This window comes from Perca fluviatilis, chromosome 12 (genome assembly GCF_010015445.1).
Source record: "Perca fluviatilis chromosome 12, GENO_Pfluv_1.0, whole genome shotgun sequence".
In the NCBI taxonomy this organism is placed as follows: Eukaryota; Metazoa; Chordata; class Actinopteri; order Perciformes; family Percidae; genus Perca; species Perca fluviatilis.
Genome location: NC_053123.1, coordinates 34213374 through 34236129, shown reverse-complemented (window position 1 = coordinate 34236129; position 22756 = coordinate 34213374). Strand labels below are relative to the sequence as shown.

General features: G+C 40.0%; 2 protein-coding genes across 2 annotated transcripts; one reads left to right on the top strand and one right to left on the bottom strand.

The window, feature by feature from the left end:
- Positions 1 to 2683: 2683 nt before the first annotated feature.
- Positions 2684 to 3629, top strand: LOC120569462 (olfactory receptor 6N1-like). Its single transcript, XM_039817325.1, has one exon. The coding sequence runs from the start codon at positions 2685 to 2687 to the stop codon at positions 3627 to 3629; it is 945 nt and encodes a 314-aa protein (XP_039673259.1). The 5' UTR covers position 2684.
- Positions 3630 to 18136: 14507 nt separating this feature from the next.
- On the bottom strand, positions 18137 to 19081 carry LOC120569461 (olfactory receptor 56A4-like). Its single transcript, XM_039817324.1, has one exon. It carries the CDS (start codon positions 19079 to 19081, stop codon positions 18137 to 18139), a length of 945 nt encoding a protein of 314 aa, XP_039673258.1.
- Positions 19082 to 22756: the final 3675 nt, after the last annotated feature.

The window sequence follows — 22756 nt, the reverse complement described above, 5'->3', positions numbered from 1 at the left end:
AAACCCTGTCTGTTGCGGCCGCTGTTTCAGAACACGCTCCAGCATAGCTATTATGTGTTTGAGGTAGATCAGCGTAGCGCTTAGCCTGATGCCATGGAGATGGTGTGGAAACTGGAGCTGGTGATGCTACGACAAACTGCCCGTCAGGTGTCACATTATGCACAGGGGAATCCACACCTTGTTGCTGTGAAGTTACGGCAGTGGTCAATCTCAACCTTGATGCATGTTTTTTTTTTATCTCTGCTGTGTTCAATAAGTTTCTCATGCACATCAGTGACTGTCCATTGTTGTTGTGGCTTGCACTTGAATATGAGGGACAACTCTGAGTCGGGGCAGTGACATATGAACATGGCAGTCAGGTCATGTGACAGATTATCAAATGCCTTATTTTGCCTCCTAAGACAGTCCTCAGTCACCTCTGTAGTTCTGTCTAACCTCAGCCAGTAGTCAAATGGGTGTTCACCTGAGCTGGACATTGTGGCATAGAAGTCAACTGGTGGCATAGCAGAAGAGACTAAAAGTGTTGCTTTAATATTTCAAAGATGGGTATACTAGATGCTAGGTATGCCCACCCTAACTACCTCACGTGCCCTCCCCCCAAGCTTACTTAGCAGCTCATCAGCTTGTTCTTCTACAGGAATTCCCCTCTTTCTCATACATGACGCCATTACAGACTCCCACTCCTGAAGTGTATGTGTGTCGTGACCATCCCCTTTTAATCTAATTTACTGTATCTCAATCTGTTTTCACTTTTCTTCTTCCAGCTCTGCTGTTGTTCAGGCATGAAGAGCAACAACAGCCTGAATTCTTTGTATTTTCAGTTCACTCTGTTTGCAGACTATGGGCCCCTCAGATATCTATTCTTCAGTCTGTGTCTGTTGATCTATATGATTATTGTCTCTGCTAACATCTACCTGGAGAAGTCGCTGCATAAAATATTAAATGAAATTAACTGTTTGCACAATACAGTAATGTGAGCTATTTAAATTAGCTGGATAAATGGTAACCATCATTGGCTCCTACCAGTGTATCTCTGTGTGTACTTAGTCCACAGCAATCCCACCAGTCGGTCCCAAAATGTCCCAGTTAGAGAGGAAATGTTGTAAGCATAATCTTTGTAGAGCTTTACAATCGTTCACCAAAAGACCCAAGCAGGCCTGCCTTATTTCACAATCCAAATCTTTTTTTAAACTCACCAATTTCAGCATGTAGCTTTCTAGCTTAAAGGTTGTTGTTGTTTTCTGTAGCAATTGGATTTTAAGAACACTAACCGTTTCCACCCCTCCCTTTCTGCCTGCTGTGGCTTAGCGTTAACGTGTTCCAAGTTATCCCAGTTTCCAGAGATTTAATACTGGGAACATATTCTTTAAAAATGTTGAGAATCATTCACCAAAACAACCAAGCAGGCCTAATTATTTCTTCGTTCAAATGTTCTTCAAAACCTGCCATTTTCAGCGTGTAGCTTGTCAGCTTGAAGGTTTATTGTTTCCCATAGAGATTTTGAAACCACAACTGTTTCTGCCTGCTGTGGCTTCATTGGCCTCTTCCTGCAGGAGCTTGTAGTCTGGCAGGGTCAATCAGGTAATAGGCTGACACCTGTGCAGGCCTCAATCTAAGCCTCAACCTATAGTCAATATCTACCAGACCTGTCTCATTTTTGCCATTTTTGTTGCAGTCAACATTAATCCACACGTTTGTTACTAATCCATACACTCCACTCACCACTCAGTGGATTATATTTGGGTTAAGGCAATACCCTGATATCTCCGACGTCATGTTATAACCTTACCGTGGTTAAAATTGGAGTTCTCATAAGCTGGATAACAGACCTAGAAAACCCCTTCAGTAAATGGGGTATCCCTGCATGTATACACCTTAACCGGAGTATAGACTTGTTAATGCTCCAACTGCCCCTCCCCTCTCACACATATCTTCCCTCTCTCTCCCCTTTCATGATGGCATGGTGATTAAAGGCAGAAATGCCCAAATAAATCTTACAAAAAAAAAAAGTATATCTCCTTGGCATTTGCAGTCTGGGCGCGGTTATAGCAACACACAACACACACCATTCCTCCCTTTGGACCCTGTGTTTACAGGTTGCTGCTCTCAATGTGACAGCAAAACAGGATAAAAGTTCAGCTGCTGCCTCAGTCTACTGTAGGTCAGGGGAGGGTGCTGTGTATTACTCTATAAATTTACATACACTGATGCAAAGACTGTTTTTTCTAAATATCTTCATGAATGTATTAACTGAAAAGACCACATGAATAACATAAGCACTATATACAGTATATTGTATTGGCTGATAACTACTGATTTCTCAGCTATTAGAGGACACAAAACTTCCATTAACTGTGAAAGTTTTTTAGATTGCAATTCACTTGTGGAAAAGGACTATATTGTTAAGTTGTTTGTGCATTTAGTTAATGTAACACTGACCTTTTTTCACCCATGTGTAATTTTGAACATATTTTTGAACTATTTGAAATGGGTTAATTATGCTGAATATTATCAGGCACAATTGTTAGAAATGTGCAAATTAAGCAACTTAGATGAATGCAGGTTTATTGTATGTTTTGTGTCTAGTGTTAAAATAGGACATTTTGATGCACACATTTTAATCTCATTTACTGTAACTCAATCTGTTTTCATGTCTCTTCTTCCAGCTCTGCTGTTGTGCAGACATGAACAGCAACAACAGCCTGAATCCTTTGTATTTTCAGTTCACTCTGTTTGCAGACTTTGGGCCCCTCAGATATCTGTTCTTCAGTCTGTGTCTGTTGCTCTACATGACTGTTGTCTCTGCTAACATTGTCATTATTCTGACAGTCTGTCTGGAGAAGTCTCTGCATCAGCCCATGTATATTTTTATCTGCTGTCTGTCTTTTAACTCTCTGTACGGCTCAGCCGGCTTCTTCCCCAGGTTTCTGATGGACATTCTGTCTGACACTCATGTGATCTCACGTCCATTATGTTTCATTCAGATGTATCTTATTTACACCTATGCATCATGTGAACAGACTATTCTGAGCATCATGGCCTATGATAGATTTGTTGCTATTTGCCAGCCTTTACACTATCACAGTAAAATGACATTTACGATGGTAACACATCTTGTGATTTTTGCCGTGCTCTACCCTGCATTTGCTATGGGTTTCTGTCTCTATCTTACTGTTCGATTACCACTGTGTGGCAATAAACTGAACAGGGTTTTCTGTTCCAACTGGCCTGTGGTTCAGCTCTCCTGTGTGGACACAACTCTGAACAACATAGTAGGTCGGTTTGTCACAATAACAACCGTCTTCATCCCCCTGTTCTTTGTCCTGTACACCTATCTACGTATTCTGCTTGTTTGCAGGAGAAGCTCGTCTGAATTCAGAGGAAAGGCGTTACAGACCTGCCTGCCTCACATTGTGACATTCATGACCTATTCTTTCTCTGTCTTCTGTGAGCTGTTATTGACTCGATTTGAGGCTGATCAAATTAATCCTATCATCACAGTTGTTTTATCTTTAGAATATTTGATCATTCCACCCATTAATAACCCTCTAGTTTACGGCCTGAGTCTGCCTCAAATAAAAGAAGTTATTTTTAGATTTTTTAAGAAGATTCCTGTTGCAAAAATGTAAAACTTAAAATGCACATTTAGCAAACCATTATATTGCTAAGCTACAAAATGTGCTTCTAGAATACATTAAATGTAAATGTACATAGATCTCTTTTGCTATACATTAATTTTAAGGGGGGCTTTGAAACTCACATTGTGGTTTTGAATTAGTCACAACTGTTCAATAAAAAATCTGTTTCTCACACAAAAAATTTTAAAGCACACGTTAGAAAGAATATTATACGTTGCTTTTTTTAGGCCGATTGAAGGCCAATAAAACTTGGGCCGTTGATATAATAACCTAGAACAGTGGTTTCCAAACTTTTTCACATACAGTAAAGGACACCTAAACTGACACAAATTAGGCCAGGGGACCCCATTTGAAAAGATTTTTGCTTTTGGATATTTTAATACAATAAGTGTATTAAATCAATGATTAATTAATTGTCATGGTGTAACTAATGGAGATACATATAGTGAAAATAATCATTCTCCCTTTTGCTGGGGAACCCATGGAACCCCCTCATGGACCCCTGTGGATCCCCAGACCCTACGTTGGGAACCACTGACCTAGATCAAACTAGAATTGATAGGATTTTGGGTGTGTTTGATGGAAATTCTGTCTCACTTTTTTACACTGTTCATTCCCTTTTAACATTATTTTGTGGTTTGTTGTGAATGATTGCCTTTTTTTTAATCATGATAACATTGTAATGATGTAGGATATTGACTAAACAAGATGACCTATGAGTATGGAATCAGATTTGTGTCAATAAAATCAAACAGAAATTAGTAAATATCAAACAAAAGTAAGAAATTTTAGAAAGAGTAAAACAAACTCAAGCATAAAATGTCATCTGAAAATAAAGCAAAACTAAATAACTGGGGTTTGTCCTGGCTGAAATCAATTTGCATCAGCTGCTAACTGAAGGTCCTAGATTCAATTGGTTTCAGTCTGTTTGGTTGGACTGTTTTAACCACTCCCTCGACCTTGTGCTGGCATATGGCATTGCAATTGAAGATTTAATAGTATTTCCACAGAATCCTATATTATCAGACCAGTCTTTATAACTTTTGAATTCTTAATACCCGACTATACGCCATTAGGTAAAACTTTCTACACTAGATGTCTATCTGATAGTGCTATAGCTACATTTATGGAAGTAATTCCAACGGCATTTAATTCAGTGCCATGCCTTAATATAACAGATAATTCCATTGTTAATATCAATGTTGTAGTACAGGTTGATAACATCTTTTCACATCCCCTTAAAAAGAATGTGATAACAAACAATCTATTGACAGATACATTTTCAGAAGCACATTTTGTGACTAAGAGCTTCATTGTTGCCAGTCGTGCTGAGTCTTACATTTTCACAGCATGACTCAAAAATCTTAAAGGAATATTTCACCGCTGGAAAGCTGAATATATCTTTAAATTGGGTCACTTTTGTAGTAGAAATGTGAAATAAAAATTGAAATTGGTGCCTTCTAGGCCGAGAAAAGCCAGAAAATGTGTTTTGGTCTTATATGGATGAAAAACACAAAATCCCAGAATGCACCTGCTTCGTTGCTTTGAGTCCACTCCCAAGCCACGCCTACCGCTTGACAGACCGACAGAGGCATTCAACTCAACTCAAGCATGTTTTATTGTCATTTCAACCATATACACGAAACAACGTTTCATCGTGATTCAAGTGGTGTTACACATTTAATATAAAAACGACATTATATAAAAACGACATACGAAACGGGCTACATTTAGTACACACACTTTATAGGCTCCGTGAAGTTCAGCTAACACATACTAGCATTAGCGCTTGGTGGGCTGTAAACACCGAGCATAAACACAGCAGTGAATTAGCGTGCAATGTAGAATGGTCGGCATTTAACAGTCACAAACTCCACCAGCAGTTAGCAGTTAAATGGATACAAATCACCACATTTCTGCGCCACTCGGTGTTAACACAGCCCACCTCTTTTACCTGGCGACAGAGCATCTCTAGCTCAGAGGGCTAGCAGGCCTGGCAGCTGGACAGTCCGGTACACTATTCAGGCACGTTTTCACAACAACAAAAACACAGCAGTCTCTGAACTCAAGTTGGGAGTTTCGTTGAAGTAGGATGTAGTCCAGTTTGTGGTCTAAATGAGCGGACACTTGCAAGCAGGATCCGTAAAGTTCAGCTAACGCATAGCATTGGTGTAGCTAAACACAGAGTATAAACACAGCCGTGAATTAGTGTGGAATGTCGAATGGTCGGCATTTAACAGTCACAAGCTCCACCAGCAGCTAGCAGTAGCTAGTTGGATTTTATTTCTACACCAGTCCGTTTAACACAGCCCACCTCCACGGGCCGGCGAGAGCAGCCTGGTAGCTGGATAGTCCCGGTTCCGGTACACTGTTGTTCAGGCATGTTTCCACAACAACAAAAACACAGCAGTCACTGAACTCACGTTGGGATTTTCGTTGAAGGAGGATGTAGTCCAGCTTGTTGTTTAATGAGCAGACACTTGCAAGCAGGATGGCTGGGACAGGTGGACAGCTAGCGTTAGCTTTCCACCTAGCCGACGAGGATGTCCCCTAGCCGGCTAGCGGCATTGAGCGACACCGCTGGTCTCCGTGCAGGCGAAGCTCACGTAGTGTGCCGAGTATTGCGTCTGTAATAACCAGAATACCCCAGAATCACGTTTCCTACATATTCTCCAATCTGTACCGATGTATCCCGGTGGTACACACGTCCGGTAGTTTGAATGCAGATAATTGTTGTAAAAGTTTTCTGCTGAAAACTGAAAGCCTTCCGATGACGCAAAAATCGTCATTTTACGTCATCGGAAGATTTTTTCCAGGCCCCAAATGCAGAGATCTCTCGTCTCAGGGGGACATGAGGGAGGGAAGCACGGTCATTCAGAAATAATATCGGGTTTCTACTGATACAAAGCTGAATGCTAAATCGGTGAAGTATCCCTTTAAATACAAGAAAAAAATTATAAATTATGGACGGTTATGGAAGAGCTTTGGTCACATCTAACTATTCAGTTCTATATCCTCGGGTGATCTCTCTTCAAAATAAACAATCTTTGCTTGGTCTCTCGGATGACGTATTGCCAGCCTTATATGGGCCTAATGTGTTGACGGACCAGCCTTCCATTGGTTGACAAGTCTTCAACAAGCGTCTCCCAGAGCATCATGGGAAACAAAATGGTGGCGATAAACAAGCAAAAAGTCAAATTGAAAAAGTCTTCTTGGATGTAACAGTTTGGAATTATTGTTCAAAGACCCCAAAAAACTCTGGACTTCCAGGCTCGATACAATATGATCAATAAGATGCCGTTTTTTGTAATATACGACAACTCGGCCACAGATGGTTAACATTGCATACACATGGTTCAACTAACAGGTTAAAATATGTTTGAAACTCACATTGTGGATTTTTCTAATGTTTGTTTTGTATGATTTATTTGTGGGATTTTGAGCATAACAGATACATATTACACCTCAACAATGAAGTGAAACTAATAAAAAGAGTCATTCTGTGAAACAAGGTACTAACAGGGACAGCAGATGTAAACTAGCTATTAGCTAACTCTGGTGCAATTACTCTTAATTGTGCATTGTGCCTGTAAGAATAAAACAATGAAATGAAATGAAACAAGGAGACGGTTTATTTAATTTTCTCCAATTGTCACAAACCTGCCCAAAGAATGTGACAATGAGGAGAGACTATTCAGCTTAAAGTACTAAAGAAGGTTTTATTGCGGAAATAAAGAAGATAACTATTTACAGAATCATGAGGTGTAATAGCTGAGAAAATAAATACATATATCAGCCCACAGAAAATACGGTGTTCTATAAGTCCTGTGGGCTGTCCAGCTAATACAGTCAGAAAGATATTCAGAAGTCTTTGCATCAGTGTATGTAAACTTGTATGTTAACTTAACAGCCGCCCCTGACCTACAGCCGACTAAGGCTGAATCCCATTTCTCTGTCTTACCCCTAGCCCTTGTCCCTCAAAACTGAGTGGTAAGGGCTGGGGGTGAAAACATACCCCTCTGAAATTAGACACCACTTGGTTACCGTTACGTCACCATACGGTATTGATCATAAACTTCCAAGATGGCGTCTGCAAGTGTGTGTATGTTGATTGCGTGGGTTTTGACAAAAGCGTCGTATGCATGTATATAATTTATAGTTCTTTTATTTTCACTTTGGTGGTGGTGGTGCAGATGTTCTTAACTGTGTACTACTTAGGTCTGTTTGCAATACATAGTTTTATACACACTGCATGGTGTGTTGTATATCTGTTTCAGTTATCACTGTTTTGAATGTCATTGATGTTCAGAAACACTTTCTTTGTTAACAAAAATCTGTCTTTATTGCTCAAAAAAGTACATAACAGGCAAAAACATTATATAAAATACATTATATTACAAAACCATTATCAACTAACCATAGCTTCCATGTCATACACATAAAAAGGCACTCAATTGTATAAAACAAAAAAAAGACACAAACAAACAAAAAACTACAGCTATTCTGAAATTCCAGACCCCAGTCTGATGCCTGTTGGCCAGAAGGCTTTCCCTTCAACCCCATTTATTTCATTAGTGTCCTGTATCATAACCAACAACAATGTACAGCTGCATGAACAGGGATGAATTACAAATGATTACAATAATACAGTACCAAAACAATAATGAATGGCTACATGGCTAACATGAACGCAGAAACTTCTGCTCGTTTTCAGCCCGAAAGTGGATCAGCTGCTGGGTTTCGTCCTGCATCCCTCTGTGATACAGGACGGTATATGTCAAGCATGTAGCGATATATTCAAAGCAAGCAAGTAGTGTTATGCACTGATATCAAACGAAATTCACTACTAATGGAGTTTAGTTAAAACTGTAGACATGCATGGAGTCCATTCAAGGCAGAGAAATGCCCACACATAGACTATTGTGTGGCTATAGTCTGTGTCACTATCAACACCAGCCGCTGCACATTGCGTTTCGTTATAATAATTTTTTTTTAAAGGCTATTTAAAATTCGTTATGCATTTCCTTTCCCTGCTCTTCTCCGTCTCTCTGTCACTTGTGTCTCGCCAACACACACACACACAGCTCCTCCCACCGTGCGGTATTGGGATTTTTTAAGCCCCCAAACGTAACCTTCCAGGCACCGCGGCAATAGTTACGGTATGTTTAAGGTTACGGTGAGGGTTAGTGCCTGTAAGGCAAAGTTGGAGGCTTAAAACACCATCGATCCCACTGTGCACACAGCGTCTGTCTTCATCAAGGAGAGAAGACGGCTGGCGAAATTCACAAGTTCACGAAAGGTTGGTATCTATCTCGTGAAAACCTTTACACAATCGCACACAGGGCTCGAGAGTGCGACCAATTTGTAAGGGTGCGACTAAGATTTTTCCTAGGTCGCACCGGTGCACCTAACGTCCCCGCATCCGCTGCCTCTCCACTAACAAAGCAATGTCGTTTATATCGATATGGTTTAATGTTGAGTTACATGACCCATTCCTTCTGGAAAGCCGTGCCTGTGTTTGGATCTCTCGTCCGCGCAGCCCCGCCCCCATTCACTCACACACCGGCCGGCTCACCTGCAACATGGAGAGACACAGCGCCGCTGGTCCAAACTCCCGACATTTGTCTACAGATTTAATTGTTATTAACACAGCTGTATATTGTTAAGTATGAGAGGGAAACCTGTATTGGTACCAGTGTTTCCGCTGGTAACTCTCTGTTATTGCGGCCGCCACGGCGAAAAACACATCAGAAGTTATTAAATGCAACTAACTTCAGTTGGTTGAGTAATAGCATGTAAGATGGAGCCTGCTGGATCATAGTTCATAAAAATAAAGCGCAAGTGACGAACAACATTTAATAGACATTATACACAAAGACAGGTTTAAAAACAGACTAAACCGTACTCCCCCTTTTGATACCGTTTCGAAAACTGATATATTGGGGGTGATAAGAGAGGGATGACATGTAGGAAAGGTATGGGCTGAAATATGTGCCACCAGAAACTGAATTTGAATCATTTATATTTGAATTTGAATTGCTAAACTTGAATAATTGCATTGAAAAACTGAATTTGAATCACATAATTTGAAATTGTATTGTTTAATTTGAATCATTGCATTGAAAAACTGAATCTGAATAGTATAATTTGAAGTTGAATTTATTCGTTTGTAGCTGAATTCCAATAAAATTTGATCTTCACTGAAACTTCAACTCTCTATATATCCTCACATTCAGTTCTCACTATTCAGATTCAGATCAGCAAATTCAATTTCAAGTTACTGAGACAGACATCCGGGTACTTGGAGGATGAAGGAAGAGCAATCGAGCGCAGATCGATAGGTAGAGTTCAGTGGCGCAGATACACAGGACTCCTCTTCGGCCAGCACATACGTTTTGGAGCACAGCCTCGCCTTGACCCAGAGACTCCTAGATAATATAATCTACCTGTTCACAATGTTCAAAATGTAATGCCTGGTGTTAGTAGGCCTAGGTTTATTAGTCACATTCTTCCACTTAAGTAAACTTAAAATGAACTATCGCTACTTAGGCTACCTTAGCCTAGCCTACTGCATGCAAAGTAGTGTGACTATCCATATTTGAAAATACATGTTAATTAATTTAAACATTTGAATTGCATTGGTTTACTTTGTACATAAGCAAGCCTGCAATACAATGTGATGTAAGAGTCAGTCCCCTGAGTTTATACAAGATGTTTCCACATTAAAACGCAAAATAGTAAATTATTATTTGAGTCTATTTTTAATCAACTCTAATATCTGATCGTTTGTCTCCTTCCTTAGGAGCCGTTTATATACATATTAAAGTTAGTTTTGTTTGTGATTTAAAAGTGTAGCTTTATCATCATGTGCAGTAACAAACAAAACAAAGAGACTAATTCATGTGTTTATAAAAGAATATTTATTATAATCAGTTCACAGATCTGAGTCCAAACAGAAACTTCACCCTTCTGAACTAAGAGGTTCTGCTTCAAAGTGAAGTTTAAACAGACTGAAATGTCCAGGCTCACTGCTCCACTATTCATTCATTTAGTTCTGCATGTAGTTATTTATTTAACGAGACTTAAAGTCATGTTTCGTCGTCCACAGTCCGAGTCCCGCCAGACTCCCTTTAGGAAACCTGTGATTTAAACTTCAGCAGGCTGTGACAGTCCGCTCCGCTGAGTCCTGGTTCTAGTTCTCCGGGCTTCCCTTCCATCCAGCCGTCCCAGCAGTACGGCCCGGGGCCTCAGCAGCGTGGTGTCGGTTTTGGCTTCCAGGAAGCGGGCAGTGAGCTCCAGATCCTGCAGCGCACACGGACTCTGCTGCCCCGCTTTAGCTTCTCTCCGTCTGCCGGCCGCCGCACACGCAAGTGGAACTTCCAGCCGAAATCTACATACAGGTCGTCCTGGACTACGTGATAGATCCTGCCGTTCACCACTCTGTCTTTGGCCGGTCCGATCTGGATCAGCGGGGACCCGCGCAGCAGCGAGACGGCGGTGTTCCTGCCGGGGAAAGAGGCGCACGCCCGTCGCCGGAACTCTCTACCTCCCGCTGCCGCGAAGCTCAGATTGCAGGTCCAAGGCGGCATATATATCATAAAACACATTCTCACCTGTGAACTGTTATCCCTTGCTGTTTTTTTGGTCATTTCTTTCGTTCCAACATCCAAAAACAGTTTGGTATCTTTAGTGCTAATCCTGCGCCACTGAACTCTACCTATCGATCTGCGCTCGATTGCTCTTCCTTCATCCTCCAAGTACCCGGATGTCTGTCTCAGTAACTTGAAATTGAATTTTCTGATCTGAATCTGAATAGTGAGAACTGAATGTGAGGATATATAGAGAGTTGAATTTTCAGTGAAGATCAAATTGTATTAGACTTCAGTTACAAATGAATAAATTCAATTTCAAATTATACTATTCAGATTCAGTTTTTCAATGGAATGATTCAAATTTAACAATACAATTTCAAATTATGTGATTCAAATTCAGTTTTTCAATGCAATTATTCAAGTTTAGCAATTCAAATTCAAATATAAATGATTCAAATTCAGTTTCTGGTGGCACATATTTCAGCCCATAAAAGGGCCCCAAGTCAGTCAATGGCTCAAAAAAAAATATATATCTATACTCATATATTTTATATATATATATATATATATATATATATATATATATATCTCCTAGGCTATTTATTTTAGATAACTTTCATTTACATTGAATATTTTCAAACTGGTAAAGGAAACCCTGTCTTTGCATTTTATTTTAATCACAATCTGTTTTAATAAGAGCTTGTGAAAAGTGGCTTTGACTTAAAACTGACATTTAGCCCACTTTGTAAAGAAATACAGAGCTACATATCGTGTATAGCCATTCAGCGTTACGGCGATGCGAGGAAAAATTTGGGTGCACCTAAATTTTGTGCTGGTGCACCTAAATAAAAAAAGTTAGGCGCACCAGTGCAACCAAGGCAAAAAGTTAGTGTGGAGCCCTGGCATATGCACCATCACCGACCCGACTCTTAGCTAACAAGCCATTGCGGCCGCTTTAGAAAGTTAACTAGTCGCAAGTTTGCGGTAAAATGCAGTTGGGTTGTCGAGGTCAAAACACTATATAGGAGCTGTGAATCAAATAAACTTATTATAAATAATGTTATGTAATTTTTTACTCTTACACTGAATGTTTGCTACTTCAATCCAGATGAGTATTGAAAAGTATTTTCCACGACTGAAAAAGACCCGCGTTGAGGATGACGACCAGCCTGAACCAGAGGTATCAGTCTGAAACAGAGCTGAACAGCCCGACTAGTGGAATTAGTTATGTTATTAATTTGTTTTACAGTATTTTCAGGTTTCAACCAGTGAAAGACAGGGGAGACAAAGAGATAGATTCGTTAGGCATTGAAGTAGGAGATGAGGACAGCATCCAACTGCGTGCGACTCTCTCTCTTGCTCTCTCTCTCTCGCGCTCCCCCCCACCCCCCACAGGGCGACACCCACCCACCGCCACAAGTTGCGTCCTAATCTGTGGGAAACACTGGTTGTGCAAATAAGCAATGTAACGTTAGCGTTTTAGCATTAGTGTTAGCATAGCAAGCTAGCGATATTTAAAAACTTCAGTTTAGAACATGGTTGCAAATATATATGTATAGGACTGTGTAGAGCACAAAACAAGACCATTGTAATTTTTAAATCAATTCTTTAAGCCGAAAATACTTACATTTATGGGTCTCTCTGGTTGATCTGGCAGCCAGTGTTGCTGGTTGTGCAATGTATCTGGATACCTCTTGCTTTCAAGTAAGCTTGCGTCCTTGCTTGGTTTTAAGGGGTATCTAGTCCTTCCCCTTAGCCCTACCTCTCGATCAAAATGAGTATTGGGACAGCCCTTACTCTCACATGAACGCGCAAAACTAAGGGGAAGGGGTAAGGGGTAAGACAGAAATGAGACGCAGCCTAAGGCAGCAGCTGAACTTTTATCCTGTTTTGTTGTCTCACTGAGAGCAGCTACCTGTACGCACAGGGTCCAAAGGGAGCTACGCTGTGTCAAACACTGACTGCGTGTGTGTATGTGCGTGTGTGTTGTGTTGCATTTCTATACCCGAGCCCAGACTGCCAAGGCAGAGGAGATATACTTGCTTTTTAACCACACATTTGCATAGACAACCTGCTGCACCGTGAATGAAATTGTTCTTGCCCTATGTACTAAGCTTGTTACTGCAGGATTCCGCAGACCAGATTTGCATGATTTAAATAAAAAAAACGCTGACAACTTTAATGAGGGTATTATATTTGTGACAAGTGGGGGCTCGCCCGGGACTGTCACAAACAAGCTTTGTATCAGTAGAAACCCGGTAGTATTTTTGAATGAATTTGAATTCCCTCTCTCATGTCCCCCTGATACGAGATATAGCTGTATTGTGCTAATTACGCATGTTTTCAACCTGCCCATAGGGGGTGGGACTGTCACTACCCGATGTGAGTTGAGTGTCAGCCATCTTGAAGCTAAGCTAACAGGCTCTCTTTTCAGCAGCAACCTTGCAATCATGTGCATTCAAACTGCCACACAAGTGTACCAGCGTGATACATTGGTACGGATCGGAGAATATGCAGGAAACTTTATTTCAGACAGAATTCTCGACACTCTGCACCTCAGCCTGCGGTGTCGCTTGATGCCGCTAGCTGGGGAAGGGGACATCAAATGCAATGTCCACTCATTAGACAACAAACTGGACTACATCCAACTTCAACGAAACTCCGAACGCAAGTTCAGAGACTGCTGTGTTTTTGTTTTTGTGGAAACATGGCTGAACAACAGTACCGGACTCCGCTATCCAGCTACCTGAGGGGTATTGCACAAAACCAGGATAAGGGATTAAGCCGGGATATTCAGGTTATCCTGGATGAATTTAGCTTTGACTTGGTTGCACAAAAGCAGGCTGAATTAAACCCAGCCAAGTAACCATGGCGATTTATTCTTTGCAGCTAGCCTGGTCCAGAGCAGGCTAACAGGCAGGCTAAGATTAATCCTGGAGTCTGATGTGTTAAATCAGCTGCTGCTCTGATCCGAAATAAACGTGTTTAACAGTCATTGCATTGTCTTCTGAATGTGTTCTGCTTCATTTTATTAACATGCATTACTTGTCACTATTGCTGTCATGAGTTTGATTTAAATCCTACTACTGCAGTTGTTGAGATGGTAATGGTAAAAAGTGGGACGATACGGAGGAAATGGGCTTTTCCTCCGCTGCTGTCCCCATGAAGTGTGCCCCGCCCGTTACGCGGGAGGTGGGGGAGGCAGCGGGATCCTCCCACACCGTGCAGCGGACTCTAAAAGCGGACTTTTGCATCAATAACCACGCGATAGGCACCTGATCAAACGTCCTTTTTTACCAAATGGGAGTAAAAATGTGTTGGAATGCCACAAAGCTTCTTAATCATTTTATTTTGGTGCTGTCACTTGTCATCTTGGCGCTTGGGAGTGAGAATAAAAAAACATGAATAATAACAGGCTATATGCTTACAGTGTGTATTGAAGTCACTTTTTTCTAGTTTTTGTCCAGTCATGCATTTTTTTATTTTTATAGTGCTTTACAGGCTAGGCTACTCAAAGACACTTTACACTAAAACCAGCACATTTAGCGCATACAAACATATACAGCAATAAAACCAACACATAAAACATGCATATTAAAACAATTAAAACGTGGAGTGACTAAGTCGATTTTTTTTAAATCCATACGTAGCCTATTCAGTCGGTCCGCTATAGTCTGTCGGGCTTTTTTTCCGTTTGATAACAGCCGTATTACCCTTTTTGCATATTATATGTTTCACCTCCTCATAAATTTCCATTAGAAGCGGCTGTTCAGCGGGTGAAACATATGCTGCTCACCTCTTTTCCATTTCTGCATCAGTAAATCTGTGATCGATACCGTGGTCTATTTAAGAAAGCCGTGAACGTGCACTTATCCCAGCTATGTACACCTGGTTTGACATAGCTTCACCTACTTATCCTGGTTTGGCAAACGTGCAACCGATTAAGCCGCGATGAGTGGATCACACTAAGTCAAGCTGCGCTTTTTCAGTTATCCTGGATTTCTTTATTCTACTTTTGTGCAATAGGCCCCTGGCCTGCTAGCCCTCCGAGCAGATAGAGATGCTGCTCTGTCAGGTAAGACTGGTGGAAGTGGGCTGTGCATATATGTTAACACGGACTGGTGCAGAAATGCGGTGCTTGTATCAAACTACTGCTCGCCGCTGGTGGAGTTTGTGATTGTTAAATGCAGACGATTCTACATTCCATGCAAATTCACGGCTGTGTTTATACTCTGTGTTTACATCCCACCAGGCTATGCGTTAGCTGAATTTTACGAAGCTCCAAAGTGCACATCCGGATGGACTATTTATTGTTGTTGTTGATTTCAACCACGCAAATCTCAAGAAAGTTCTTATATTCTACCTTCACCTAAAGGGGAACCTAACTTATAACAATCAGTGCTCTGTTACAAGTCTACTTATGCCCTGTTTTTTGTTGTTTGTCCTGTCCCTTGTCTGTCTTAAATGCTCTACGTTAAGTAGTAATTGCACTTTATGTATAGTCTATAATGTGTGTGCACTAAATGTAGCCGGTTTCGTATGTTGTTTTTATATAATGTCATTTTTATATGTTTTTATGAATTGTAATTTTTATATATTTTAAATGTGTAACACCACTTGAGCCACGGTGAAACATTTCGTTTCACTATATACAGTGTATATGGTTGAAATGACAATAAAACACACTTGACTGCCCTCTGTAACTGGTAGGCGTGGCTTGGGAGTGGCCTGTAGGGAAGCGAAGCAAGTGCATTCTGGGAGTTGCTGTCTTTCATCCACATGAGCCAAAAATACATTTTCTGGCTTTTCTAGAAGGCACCAACTTCTAAAATTATTTCACATTTCTACTACATAAATGACCCAATTTAAATACATATTCATCTTTCCAGCGGTGAAATATCCCTTTAAGTACCAAAGAAGGTTTTATTGCATAACAAAGAAGATTACTATTTACCGAATCACATGTTTGGATTAATGTTGACTGCAACAAAAAGAACAAAACAATCCCAAATCAGAGAGACAGACAATGTGACAGGTCTGGCAGATATAGATTAGGTTGAGGCCTAATTTGAGGCTTACCACAGGTGTTAGCCTATTACCTGATTGACCCTCCCAGACTGACAGCTGCTGCGGGAGGAGGCAAATGAAGCCACAGCAGGGAAGGGGTTGTAATAGTTGCTGTTCTGAAAATCCTGTTGCTACGGGAAACGAACAACAATTCTTTGAGCTAGCAAGCTACCCGCTGAAAATTGCAGGTTATTAAGAAAATTTGGTTGGTGCAATAAAGCAGGCCTGCCTGGTTATTTCCGGGAATGATTGTCAGGATTTACAAAGAATATGTAAACGATATTTTCTATCTGCCTGGTTATTTTCTGGTTATTTTTAAGAAGATTTGGTTGGTGCAATAAAGCAGGCCTGCCTGGTTATTTCCGGGAATGATTGTCAGGATTTACAAAGAATATGTAAACGATATTTTCTATCTAACTGGGACGTTATGGGACCGATTGGTGGGGATTGCTTTGGACGAAATACACACGGTGATACAAATGTTCTTACAATTTGCAGATCAATATAATAAGAATTTAAAAGGTTTCCATAAGAGACCAAATGTGTTTTGGTTAAGATTAGGGAAAGATTGTGGTTGTGGGTTGGCAGACACAACCTTCAGTTAGTGGCTGTAGCAACTAGATTTAAGCCAGAGCAATCCCCAGCTCTGTATGTAGGAGCCACATACTGTATGTTGTTTATGGCCTCATTTATATTATTTATTGATTATTATATTGTAGGTGGTTCATTGTGGCTTGAGCGGAAGTGATAACATTATATATGTTTGCTTCACCTGTTCACCTGTTCTTTTTGGGCTTTGACAGAGAGGGGTGAGCCTAGGAGCGAACACTTTCTGTTGACCGCCGTACTAACGCACTTATTTTGACTCACAAAGTAACTTTAAATTTGGTCACTGCAGTACTAGTTGTATTTTACGTGTGGAGGAATAAAGCATTGCAATACAATCTTGAGCACGTCACAGTGTGTTTATGCATCTCTGTGTTTAGTTCCTCACTGCAGCATTTTGTTGGACTGCTTACAGCCGCAACACTGTACTTTCCCTTCTTTTTTTGAGTTTGTTTTATAATTCTTGAACTGTCTTGTTTATTCCAAATTCTACATCATTATAATATTGTGTAAATATAGTGTAAATATAATTACAAAGGGTAACTGGTTCACCACAAATCACAAAGTAATATTAAAACAGAAAAAACACAGTGGAACATACAGAGCTAAAACACTGTGAGACCAAATTCCCACCAAACACACCTGACCACTTATCAATTCTAATTTGTTCTACATCAGTGTTCATTATTTCCACTAACACAATAACAGAATGTATGACTATTGTTTATCATGGGTTTTATACACTTTCTCTAGTAAAACATCCAAAAGGAAACATCCAGTCAGGTGGGTGGCCCTGGGACAAATCTTGTCAACTGGGGGTCCCTGGCCTAATTTGTGTCAGTTTAGGTGTCCTTGACGTGAAACATTTGGGAACATGATATCAAAGGCCTCAATCTGCCTGGAAAAACAGCACATGATATATATTTCTAATATGTGATTTTACATTTATTGTGTGAGAAATGGACAAAAAAATCTATTAACATTTGAGACTAATTCAAACCCACAACATGAGTGTAAAAGATTTATTTTAGCCTGTGGAGCTGTTAGTTGAACCATGCATCTGCAATGTTAATATCATTCTTTTGGTTCAGGTTGAACACATCTTGCTTTTCATAGTCCACCTTACAATGAATGTAATAACAAACAAGATCTATGGAAAAAACATTTAACATATTCTAGAAGCATATTTTATGGCTTAGAGATATATGGTTTGCTAAATGTGCACGTTAAGTTTCACATTTTCACAGCAGGAATCTTCTTCAAAAATCTAAATATCACTCCTTTGATTTGAGGCAGACTCAGGCCGTAAACTAGAGGGTTATTAATGGGGGGGATCATCAGATACTCTAAAGATAAAACAACTGTGATGATAGGATTAATTTTATCAGCCTCAAATCGAGTCAATGTCAGCTCACAGAAGATGGAGAAAGAATAGGTCATGAATGTCACAATGTGAGGCAGGCAGGTCTGTAACGCCTTTCCTCTGAATTCAGACGAGCTTCTCCTGCAAACAAGCAGAATACGTAGATAGGTGTACAGGACGAAGAACAGGGGGATTAAGATGGTTGTCATCGTGACAAACTGAGTTATTATGTTGTTCAGAGTTGTGTCCACACAGGAGAGCAGAACCACAGGCCAGTTGGAACAGAAAAGCCGGTGAAGTTTATTGCCACACAACGGTAATCGAACAGTAAGGAGGAGACCGAAACCAATAGCAAATGCAGGGTAGATCACGGCAAAAATCACAAGATGTGTTACCATCTTAAATGTCATTTTACTGTGATAGTGTAAAGGCTGGCAAATAGCAACAAATCTATCGTAGGCCATGATGCTAAGGATAGTCATCTCACATGATGCATAGGTGTAAATAACATATATCTGAATGAAACATAATGGATGTGAGATTAAATGAGTGTCAGACAGAATGTCCATCAGAAACCTGGGGAAGAAGCCGGCTGAGCCGTACAGAGAGTTAAAAGACAGACAGCAGATAAAAATATACATGGGCTGATGCAGAGACTTCTCCAGACAGACTGTCAGAATAATGACAATGTTAGCAGAGACAACAGTCATGTAGAGCAACAGACACAGACTGAAGAACAGATATCTGAGGGGCCCAAAGTCTGCAAACAGAGTGAACTGAAAATACAAAGGATTCAGGCTATTGTTGCTATTCATGTCTGCACAACAGCAGAGCTGGAAGAAGAAAAGTGAAAACAGACTGAGGTACAGTAAATGAGATTAAAATGTGTGCATCAAAATGTCCTATTTTAACAGTAGACACAAAACATACAATAAACCTGCATTCATGTAAGTTGCATAAACTGCACATTTCTAACAATTGTCCCTGATAATATTCTGCATAAGTAACACATTTCAGATAGTTCAGAAAGACATCCTAAAAAAATAGACATGGAAGGAAAAAGGTCAGTGTCACATGAACTAAATGCACAAGCAACCTCACATTTTTCATTGAACAATATTACAGTTGAACGATTGAATGAAAAAGAGATGTATCCAGGTTAACAAGGCTCATATATGACAGATATTCAAAAGGTTCTTTTCCACAAGTGAAATATTTGCAATTACATTCAACCTTTCTGAAAAGCTTTTAGCGTAGTGAAGTTGTCCACTTTTGTGTCTTATAACAGCTGATATAATCAGCTGAAACAATATACTGTATATAGTGTTCATATGTGTCCTTTGGTCTGTCCAGCAGTCAAATAGATATTCAGAAAACAGTCTTTGCATCAGTGTATGTAAACATAAGTTTTAGAATAATACACAGCACCCTCCCCTACAGCACCCCCCCCTGACCTACAGCAGACTGAGGCAGCAGCTGAACTTTTATCCTGTTTTGCTGTCACACTGAGAGCAGCAACCTGTACACACAGGGTCCAAAGGGAGCTACGCTGTGTCACACACTGACTACGCTTGTTACTGGAGGATTCCACTAGAGGGCTCACCAGAGAACTCAGACCAGATTTGGGAACCACTTTTCTAGGTCATGATATAAAAGGCACAATATTAATTGACCTTCAATCTGTGTGAATAAGCATCACATAGTATATTTTCTAACATGTGCTTTAACATTTATTTCTGAGAAATAGACAAAAGAATATTCTATTAACATTGGAGAAACCCACAATGTGAGTTTCAATCATATATTTTAACCTGTTAGTTGAACCATGTGCATGCAATGTTAACCGTCTGCGCCTGAGTTGTCGTATGCGAGAAAAAACTGCATCTTCTTGATCATATTGTATCCAGCCTTTAAGTCCAAACTTTTTCGGGGTCTTTGAACAATAAATCCAAACTGTTACATCCAAGATTGATACACTTTATGTCCATAATTTGACTTTTTTCTTGGTTATCGCCACCAATCGCCGCTAGCTCTGATGCTAACCACCCATTTTGTTTCCCATGATGCTCTGGGAGACGCTTGTTGATGTCTTGTCAACCAATGGAAGGCTGGTCCGTCAACACATTAGGCCCATATAAGGCCGGCAATATGTCATCCCAGAGACCAAGCAAAGATTGTTTATTTTGAAGAGAGATCACCCAAGGATATAGAACAGAATATAGAACAGAATATAGAACAGAATAGTTAGATGTTATATAGACCCCCAAAGATCATCTATAATTGTTCTAAACCGTTCTACAGAGAAGAATAGCATTCCTGTTTTGAGTTTTGGCATACATTGGGCCTTATTTGAAGAAATGTAAATAGTTTGTCCTTTATATGAGTTATAATGTTGATTATGTTTATTTTTGTCTCCAAATACATAGATCTGTTTTAGACAACACATATGCTTGTGTAGAGTTGCTGTGTGTGTGATATCAATAAATATGACATTATTATTTTGAGTATTGGCATAAGTGAATGTCATGAGGGCAAAAGCGTCTGGACTTTCTTTGAAGAAATGTAGATATTTGGTCCACTGTATAAGTTTTAATGTTTATTTCTTCACTATTTGACTCCTAATACATATGAGAACTGTTTTAGACAGGAGATTGGCTTAGCTTTTATTGCTTTGTGTGTGATATCAATACATATCTGTGAGATTCTATTTACGTTTTGTTTTTTATTTGTCTTTGTGGTCCCACAACCTTTTTTTTACATTCAAGTGACATAACTGCAGCACACATATTCTAATAGCCCAGTTTGTCCTGAAAAAAAATTGTGTTAATAGATTGACTGTGCACAACAGTTTGATGTTTTACAAGCTGTTTTACAAAGTAAAACCAGATGGACCAGAGGTTGTCGAAAATAATTCATGTCTCAGAGGGTTGTGTGGCAATAAACTACACAGGTTTTTCTATTCCAACTGGCCTGTGGTTCAGCTCTCCTGTGTGGACACAACTCTGAACAACATAGTAGGTCAGTTTATCACAATGACAACCTTCTTCATCCCCCTGTTCTTTGTCCTGTACACCTATCTACATATTCTGCTTGTCTGAATTCAGAGGAAAGGCGTTACAGACCTGCCTGCTTCACATCATGACATTCATGACCTATTCTTTCTCTCTCTTCTGTGAGCTGTCATTGACTCAATTTGAAACTGATAAAATTTATCCAATCATCACAGTTGTTATATCTTTAGAGTATTTGATGATCCCCCCATTAATAACCCTCTAGTTTATGGCCTGAATCTTCCTCAATTCAAAGGAGTGATATTTATATTTTTGAAGAAGAGTCCTGCTGTGAAGATATTCAAATCACCTACAATAATGACTTTGATTTAAGATTTCAGAGAATTCAGATACAAATTCAGAATACAGATTTGGAGCGCAGTCAACAACAACAAATATAATTGGCTGTAATGTTTTCGAAGTTGGTAGTGAAAGATTAAGAACAAGGCTTTCAAACAAGTTATAATTTAGTGTAGGTTTAGGACTAACTAACAGGCTTGAGTCAAAGATGGCTGCAACTCCCCCTCCTCAGCCAGAGCCTCGAGGAAAATGAGGATCACTATGACTGGGAGGAGAGGATTCATTTACACTAACATATGCTTCATGGCACAGCCATGTTTCGGTAGCAACCTCTCATTTGTCATTGAACAATACATCAGTTTCATGAATGAATAAAGAGTTGTGTCCGGATTAACAAGGCTCACAGATGATAGAGTTTCAAAATGTTTCCACAAGTGAAAACTTTGCAATTGCAAATAACCACCTATTACAGTTCATGGATGTTTTCCACTTTGATATCCTATATTGAGCTGAGATAATTAGTACATATATCAGTCAACACAACATTCTGTATATAGTATTTATATAAGTCCTGTGGATAAAGACATTCAGAAAACAGTCATTGCATTAGTGTATGTAAGGCTATGTTTAGACGGAAACGATCTGAATAGAAAACGCAAAAGTGGCGTTGCGTTCTCACTTTTTATTCCGCGTTTAGACAAGAGTTTTGGAGGGGGCAATCTGCGTGCATATGGTGACGCAAAAGTGTGTGAAATTCGATGTAGTATGTACGCCAGGCGGCTAGGTGGCACTGACACACAACACCACCAAGTAGAACCTTTGTTCTACTTCTCCCGTTAGTAGCGCGAAACCAAAACATGTCGAAGCGAACAACAAAAGCGTGTCTGGAAAGACGAGGAGGTGGAGTTGCATGTTTGTCTGATGATGACCGGCACAGTTGACCGTGATAAGCCACAACACAGCACCCACGGGAGCACTGCCAGTATCCTGAGCATCGCAGCCCTTCAGCCGCTGCTTGAGAGCAAGAGGCAGCGGGCAGAGGAGGCTGAAGCAGACCCTACATTACATTGAAATTCTTTTAGATAACAAGAGCCTATAATTTCTGTAGCTTACTCTGTAACAACAGACTACCTGGACGAC

Coding starts and splice junctions, on each gene's coding strand:
- LOC120569462 (XM_039817325.1), top strand. CDS start 2,685: ATGAACAGCAACAACAGCCTGAATCCTTTGTATTTTCAGTTCACTCTG.
- LOC120569461 (XM_039817324.1), bottom strand. CDS start 19,081: ATGAATAGCAACAATAGCCTGAATCCTTTGTATTTTCAGTTCACTCTG.